The 8,418-nt window shown below is 31.8% G+C and overlaps 1 protein-coding gene across 1 annotated transcript; it reads left to right on the top strand.

Annotated features, from left to right (window-relative positions):
• The first annotated feature begins 7,435 nt into the window (after nucleotides 1–7,435).
• LOC141906262 (uncharacterized) lies at nucleotides 7,436–8,110 on the top strand. The gene has a single exon (XM_074795506.1). It carries the CDS (start codon nucleotides 7,436–7,438, stop codon nucleotides 8,108–8,110), a length of 675 nt encoding a protein of 224 aa, XP_074651607.1.
• The last annotated feature ends 308 nt before the right edge of the window (nucleotides 8,111–8,418 follow it).

Below are 8,418 nucleotides of genomic sequence, written 5' to 3' on the forward strand. Positions count from 1 at the left end.
AAATAAGATTTAGTAAATTATTGAATACAAATATAGAAATTATAATGACAGAAGAAGATAAAGAAGTATTTGCGTTTGCAGATAAATGTTATTATTGTGAAAAGATATTTAATTATAAAGATAAAAAAGTAAGAGACCATGATCATTTGAACGGAAAGTTTAGAGGCGCTGCACATGAGAATTGTAACTTACAAGCTAAGAAAATTAACTTTGTACCAGTTATATTTCATAATCTATCAGGATATGATGCACATTTATTCATCAAACAGTTATGCCATAAAATAGAAGAAATTAATAATGAAATAGAAAGATTAAATTCAAATAGATCAAAAGATAAAATACCAACTTATAAATTTAGAATGTTAGCTAAAACATCTGAGAATTATATATCATTCCAATTTGGTTGCCTAAGATTTATAGATTCATATAGATTTTTAAATAGTTCATTAGATAACTTATCAAAATCATTAGTTGATGATGAATTAAAGATATTAAAACAACACTATCCAAATAATGATGATTTTCAATTAATGAGATTTAAAGGAGCAATTCCATATTCATTTTATAAATCACATAATGATTTCAATATAACTGAATTATTAAAAGAACAATTTTATGATGAATTAAAAAATGAATATGTTAAAGATGAAGTATATAATAGAACATTGAATATTTGGAATCATTTCAAAATAGAAAATCATGGGCAATTAGTAGATTTATATTTAAAATCAGATGTATTATTATTATCGGATATAGTCGAAAGGTTTAGAGATGTAAACCTAAAATATTTTAATATTGATCCTTGTCATTGTTATTCATCACCAGGTTTAACATGGGATTGTGGATTAAAATTTACAGATATAAAAATGGATTTGTTAACAAATATAGATCAATTATTATTATTTGAAAAATCTATAAGAGGAGGAGTTTCAGGTGTATTGGGGGATAGATATTTCAATGTAAATGATAACCCTGGATATAAGTTATTATATATAGATGCAAATAATTTGTATGGTTGGGCAATGATGGAACCACAACCTTATGGAGTATTTGAATTAACTGAAGTTTTACAGAATGAAAATAATGATAAATTTGATTGGAAGAAAAGAATTCTAGATATTGCAGATGATTCAGATACTGGTTACTACTTTGTTGTAGATTTAGAATATCCTGAAGATAAAAAATTAAAATCTAGAAATCTAGCATACTGTCCAGAACATAAAACTGTAACTCATGAAGAATTATCAAATTATCAAAAAAGAACTAAACCCGAAAATCATATTCATACAGAAAAGTTAATGGTAACTCAAGAAGATAAATATAATTATGTAGTACATTACAGAATGTTAAAGTTTTATCTAAAACAAGGAATGATTCTAAAAAAAATACATAGATATATTTCATTTAGTCAATCTAAGTGGTTAGAAAAATATATAGATTTTAACACCAAACAGAGAACTGAAGCTAAAACTGATTTCGAAAAAGATTTCTTCAAGTTAATGAATAATGCATTCTATGGTAAGACTTGTGAAAATATTAGAAATAGAAATGATATTGAGTTAGTCAGTAATGGTAAAAGGATAAGGCATTTACAATCATATCCTAAGTTCATTGGTAACAGAATATTTGATGAAAATTTAGCTGCAGTTAAAATGAGAACATCAATGAAATTTAATAAACCAATCTATGTTGGCGCTTCAGTTTTAGAATTATCAAAATTTCTAATGTATGAATTCTATTATAATGTATTACAACCACTTTTTGGAGAAAAGCTTATAAAAATATTATATTTTGATACCGATTCTTACATATTAAAGATAAAAACTGATAACATAACTGATGATTTAAAAACATTAAAACATCATTTTGATTTCAGTAATTATCCTAAAAATCATGAATTGTTTAGCAATGATAATAAAAAAGTTCCCGGTAAATTCAAAGATGAATTAGGCGGTGAAGAAATGATTGAATTCATTGGTATTCTAACCATATTCATTGGTTAGATCTAAAATGTATTCATATAAAACTAAAGAACATGAAGCTAAAAAGTTAAAAGGAATAACCAAAAGTGTAGTAGAAAAGAATATTCATTTCAAAGATTACATCAATTGTATATTCAATGAAGAAGTTAGAAAACATAAAATGAGATGTTTAAGATCTGAAGATCATGAAATGTTTATTGAAGAAATTGAAAAGATAAGTCTAAACCCATTTGATGATAAAAGATATATTTTAGATGATGGAATTCATACAGTTGCTTATGGTTGTAATTTAGATGAATACTTAAAATTTAAAAGAGAAGAAACAAAAGAGAACGAGATAATGAAAAGAATTCTAACGTGTTAATCAAATTTTAATAAAAATATGTATTATAAATGGAGAGTAAACAAACACACAGTGAGAACAACAAATTATTTCTAGATAGAATTAAAGATATAACAAATGTAAAATCTGTAGATTACGAATTCAAAAAGTTAACAGAATTAACAATTCATAAGAAATATCTAATTACAAATATTGATACAGTTACTAATAACTATGGAGATAAATTAGTTATACACTTAGAATATGAAGGATTAAAAGGAAATACGTATAAATTCAGAACATATTTACCGGATAGATTTCATAGATTATCAAGTGAAGACTTAGAAGAATTATGTTCTGGAGATTTCTATTTCGTATACAAAGGTAAGAATGAAAAAGACTTACAAATTATAAATCTCATAATTTACTAGTACAATTAGATAAAGAATATAAAAATTGTGTAGATTTAAAATTAGTTAATATAAGTTTATGTAACTCATTTTACAATATATCGGATAAATTATTTCTAGTAATATTTCTATCATAAGTTTGATTAAATTCATATGTTGGACAAAATAATACTATATTATCAAAATAGTTTTTATAAACAGTTTCTAATAAATTTAATATAAAATAAGTTTTTCCACAATTTGTTACACCAGAAATTAACATATCATGAGGCTCAAATATAAATAATTCCTTATTCATTTATATATTTTAATTTTACTTGATAATATCCATTCATTGAATTTATCTGGCCATCCAACCCATTTTACTAAAGAATATTTTTTTCTTTTAACAGTTTTTGTTTTTTTAATACTTTTTCAATTTTATATTCTTGTTCTAGATTTTCAGTAGTTAAACTTAATTCTTCGTCGTAAAAGTAGCCATCAACTTCTTCACCATCTAAATCTTCTAATTTATAGACATATGGTTTTGTTGTTATTACCTTTTTTATTTTATATATTTCCCTAGTAAAATTTCGATCGTATCCTTTGTCAAATATCTTTTTATACTTAGAAATTCTAACATTTTGACCAACTTTAAATTTAGGTTCACCAAAATCATCTAAAGAAATGCTCCATATAAATTATTCCAAACAATTTCAGCATTTTCAGGTTTTCTAGCATCAATAGGTTTCATTCCAATAGAAGAATGATAACAATTATTATATCCTTCTATCAATTTTGGTAAAACATCAATCCATTTAAAAGTATTATTTGCTGTAAAATATTTCCACATTCTTGTTCTTAATGTTCTATTAAATCGTTCAACAACTGCTGCTTTTTTATCCGATTTTGTTGAAAAATATTTAATATAATGATTATCTAAGAGTTCATGAACAAGTGAATTATCAAACTCTATCCATCATCAAATTGTATTTTTTCTGGTTTTAGTTTATCATCCGAAAGAAATTTTCTTAAAACATTTGATGTTTGTACAGCATCTTTTCTATAAAGTGGGAAGCTCCATACATAACGACTAAAAATATCAATTATATTCAATAACCACCAATAATCATTATTATCTTTCTTAACATTTTTCATATCAATTAAATCTCCTTGCCACTGTTGATCTACATAACTTACCATAGTTTTACGAGTTTTATATTTTCTAACAATTTTTTTATGTGTTGTGTATGTTGGTTGTTCTAACATAAATTCATTTATATCTTTATATTTAATTAAATTTTGTGGGATTATCTTATCTAATTTATCTTGTTTTACTTGACGCCATACATTTTTGATAGAAGAATAAGCAACTGAACTCTCAGGGTTGTAATATAAATTTCTTAAATATTGTTCTTTAGTATTAGGAGTTTTTTTACCGCCCATTTATATATCGTTAATTTTAACTTTATATTTCTAATATTGAATACTATCTAATTGTGAATTTACAATATTTAATTGTGCGTCAGATATAATATAAATGTGCATTTTAAAATTTAAGCTTCCTTTTTTCTTTTTCATGAATAATTGTATTCCATCTTTAGTGTTCTGTAGTTTTTTTCCAGAACCATGTAATGAATTATCCTCTGTTGTTCTAAAATCTAACCATAACGCATATTTATTACCGGTATAATAATCAATTTGGTATTCAATAAAATGTTCTTATTGTATGAATAGTCATTATTAAAAGTACCGACTGATTTATCCAAAGGTCTCGGTTTGAGTCAAGACGAATTAGCTCACCCTCAGAGTCATGTATCGGGAAACTCAAATATATTTGACGTTACATTACACAGACTTCTACTATAATTTTATTGACGGAAAGATTAGACGAGTATCTAATGACGGTCCAGTTATTGTTGACTCCAAATTGGGCTACATTATTTGCGGCCCCTTAATCGACGACTCCACAGCAACTATTTTATCAGCAATTACTGAATCTAACGAAACTGACTTAAGCCAATTTTGGGCTTTGGAAACTATTGGAATTCAACCTCCATGTGACTACAATGTCAATTTTCTTGATAACTATTGCGAGAATTCCATAACGTTTTCAGATGGTTTATACTACGCTAGACTCCCATGGAAGCATAACCATCCACCATTACCTAGTAATATTGAATTGGTGGCGTCTAGAACACGTTCAACTATCAACAGACTGGCTTTATCACCAAATTTATTTCAGGCTTATGGTGACATTATCGACGAACAACTTGCACGTGATTTTATCGAGAAGATAGAATTTCCATATTTTTCCGATATTGTTCACTACATTCCACATCACCCAGTCTACCGTGATTCAGCTACTACGCCCGTCCCCATAGTGTTTGATTGCAGTTTTTCTCAATCGCCCAGTATGCCTTCTCTCAACGACTGCTTAGAGTCTGGTCCAGCATTACAGAACGACATCGTAGACATTCTTATAAGATTTCGTCTTGGTCCCTACGCAGCCATTACCGATATTGAAAAGGCTTTTCTTAGTGTCGGGCTTCACGAGGATGATAGAGACATGACTAGATTTTTTTTGGTTGAGAGACCGTCATGATCCAAAAAGTGATTTCGATATCTATCGTTTTAAACGGGTATTGTTTGGTGCCACATGCAGTCCCTTTATACTCAATAGCACATTGATACATCATATACGTAATTCAGATTCTCCAGTTGCTCAGAAAATATTACATGACATATATGTTGACAACATAGCCTCAAGTTTCTTTTCCGGAGATGAATTAGTTAAGTTTTACTCGGCTTCTCGTGAATTAATGACTAATGTCAATTTTAATCTCCGATGTTGGTTATCCAACTCGGACACAGTGATGCAACTAGCTAACAACGACGGCGTAAAGGAATCTTCCACAACAGCTAAGGTTTTCGGTATTCGTTGGAATGCTATCGAAGATACGCTCCTTTTTCGTGTAAAGGACGTTTTCAATTCTGAACCTACTACAAAGCGTTCTATATTACAGCAGATCGCAAAGGTTTTTGACCCTTTGGGCTTAGTAAGACCAGTAACTATACGGGCTAAGATACTTCTACAAAGGTTATGGTCTTGAAAGTTTGATTGGGATTCACATTTACCAGTTTCTATCGTAACTGAGTGGAAAGCAATTCAGCAAGATATCCATGATGCTATGTCTAATTTGTTTATACCGAGACAGTATTTTCCAGCGATTTCTTCTACTCTTGATGACTGTAACATTCATGTTTTTGGAGATGCCAGTCAGAAAGCCTACGGTTCCACTGTTTATTTGGTCTCCAATACAAAGTCAGTGTTAGTTTTGTCTCAGTCAAGGGTTGCTCCAATATCCCCGTTGACTCTTCCGAGATTAGAACTGATGGCCGCTACGACATCAGCAAGGTAGGGCAATTTTGTCTCTGCGTCGTTTTCGAAAATGGGATATAATTGTGACGTACATTATTGGACAGACAGTCAAATTGTACTAGGCTGGCTCAAATCACCCCCTACTAAAGCCGGTTCTACCTTTATTTCGAATCGAGTTGGACACATCAACAATTTAACCGCTGGTTCTCTCTGGCGATTCTGTCGCTCAGCAGATAATCCGTCGGATTTATTGACTAGAGGCTTGACTGCAAAGGAACTAAGAGACTCTGACTTATGGAAACAGGGCCCTTCTTGGCTACTTTCCAGGACTGATTGGCCGACTGATATTTCTGTGAATTCAGTACTTTCTGAAGAGATAACAAACTATGAGTTAGGCAACAATGTTCACGACGACGACATCAATCTAGACAAAGTTATCGGCATCGATCAATATCCCAGTTTAAGCAGATTGCTACGAGTGACTTCATACGTTAGACGATTTATCTATAATGCTCGAAACCCAAAAAAAAAATGATCGGTCCATTAGAATTGTCGGAAACAGAGAATTCAAAATTACTTTGGATTAGACACTGTCAAAAGTCAGTATATTTGAGTGTGATCAATGAGTTGAAAAATGGTAAACCTAATACAAAGAAATATCCGATCATTTCTCAATTACAATTGTTTCTAGACAATAATGGGTTGATTAGATGTCGAGGTCGGTTACAGAATTCACCATTGCCTCAATCGACAATTCATCCAATTCTGTTGCCAAAGTTTCACACAATTACGAGATTGGTTATATGGCAAACTCATTATGAAACGCTCAACTTTGGAGTGGGTGCTACATTAACAAAACTTCGGGACACCTACTGGGTTCCGTGTGCGCGACAAATGATAAAGAATACTATAAGAAGATGTGTAACATGTCGCATCGTAGCATCATTACCGTACCGTTTGCCTGACCCACCACCCCTCCCATCATGCCGCGTAATTGATGTGCCAGCATTTTATCACACGGGAGTTGATTTCTTCGGGCCTATGTATGCCAAAAGTAATTCTGATCTTCAAAAATATTATGGGTGCCTATTCACCTGTGCCGTAACTCGTGCTGTACATTTGGAACTCGTCAGTTCATTGTCTACTGTCATTGTTGTTCATTGTCATTGCCTGATTTTATGTTAACCTTTCGTAGATTCGTTGCACGATGGTCATTACCGAAGATTTTATTGTCTGACAATGCATCAACTTTCGAATGTTACTTCGATCACCAGATTTAAGGCACGAGTTAAGGACACAGGGCATAAAATGGCGCTTTATAGTTAAACGAGCCCCCTGGCATGGTGGATTTTGGGAGAGGATGGTGGGGTTAACTAAAACTGCAATTAAAAAGGTTTTAGGTCGTTCACTTTGTTCTTTCGATGAATTGCGTACTTTGTTAACTGAGATAGAGGCCTGTTTAAACGATCGGCCGTTAACTTATGTATCCGGTGATATCAACGATGAAAATCCGCTAACACCTTCTCATCTACTCATCGGCAGGAAATTGTGTGTATTACCACATCTAGAATTCGATCTAGATGACTACCAGCCGAATATTACTGATATCGTCGAAAGAAAACGCTACTTAGAATCCGTGTTACGCTCGTTTTGGATACGTTGGAAACACGAATATTTAGTGTCGTTGCGAGAATCACATAAGAAATCCGGGAGTTCTAATTACATAGTTCCAGGAGCGATTGTTCAAATTCGAGAGGACGGAACATCTCGTTTAAAATGGAATCTCGCTATCGTAATATCCGTTCATCCGGGAGCGCGATCCGCAACGCTTAAAACCGCCAACGGTGTTACCTCGCGGCCGGTATCCAAGTTATATCCTTTGGAGGTATTCGCAGCGGATGTTCGAAATTGCGTCAAATCCGAGGAAAGGCGTGGCGGCGTTGAGATTAAGGAACGACCTGCGAAACGTTCCGCAGCGGTGGCTGCAGAACGTCGTATCAGTGATATCTTGGGCCGGGAGGACTCTGAAATCTAAAACTGATTGTAAATATACTTGTTTTGTTAAACTCAAACTATACTTGTTTTGTTAAACTCAAACTATATATTCTGTGATTAATCAAGTGTGGCCGGAGGATGTCGTGACCGAATACAGTACTGTTGTATTATGTCCATGTTGTATTGTCAATATCTTTTGAATGCAAGTTGTCACGTGTCGCGTCAGCCATATATAATCTTCACTGTACTAGTTTCATGGTTACATGAACATATCATATCATGTGAATTCTGAGATTTTGAAGAGTAATAAACGGAATGCCATATAGTTCGAACGTGTGCTTGTTGAGT

This window comes from Tubulanus polymorphus, chromosome 5 (assembly GCF_964204645.1).
Source record: "Tubulanus polymorphus chromosome 5, tnTubPoly1.2, whole genome shotgun sequence".
NCBI classification, from domain to species: Eukaryota; Metazoa; Nemertea; class Palaeonemertea; order Tubulaniformes; family Tubulanidae; genus Tubulanus; species Tubulanus polymorphus.

Coding starts and splice junctions, on each gene's coding strand:
- LOC141906262 (XM_074795506.1), top strand. CDS start 7,436: ATGGTGGGGTTAACTAAAACTGCAATTAAAAAGGTTTTAGGTCGTTCA.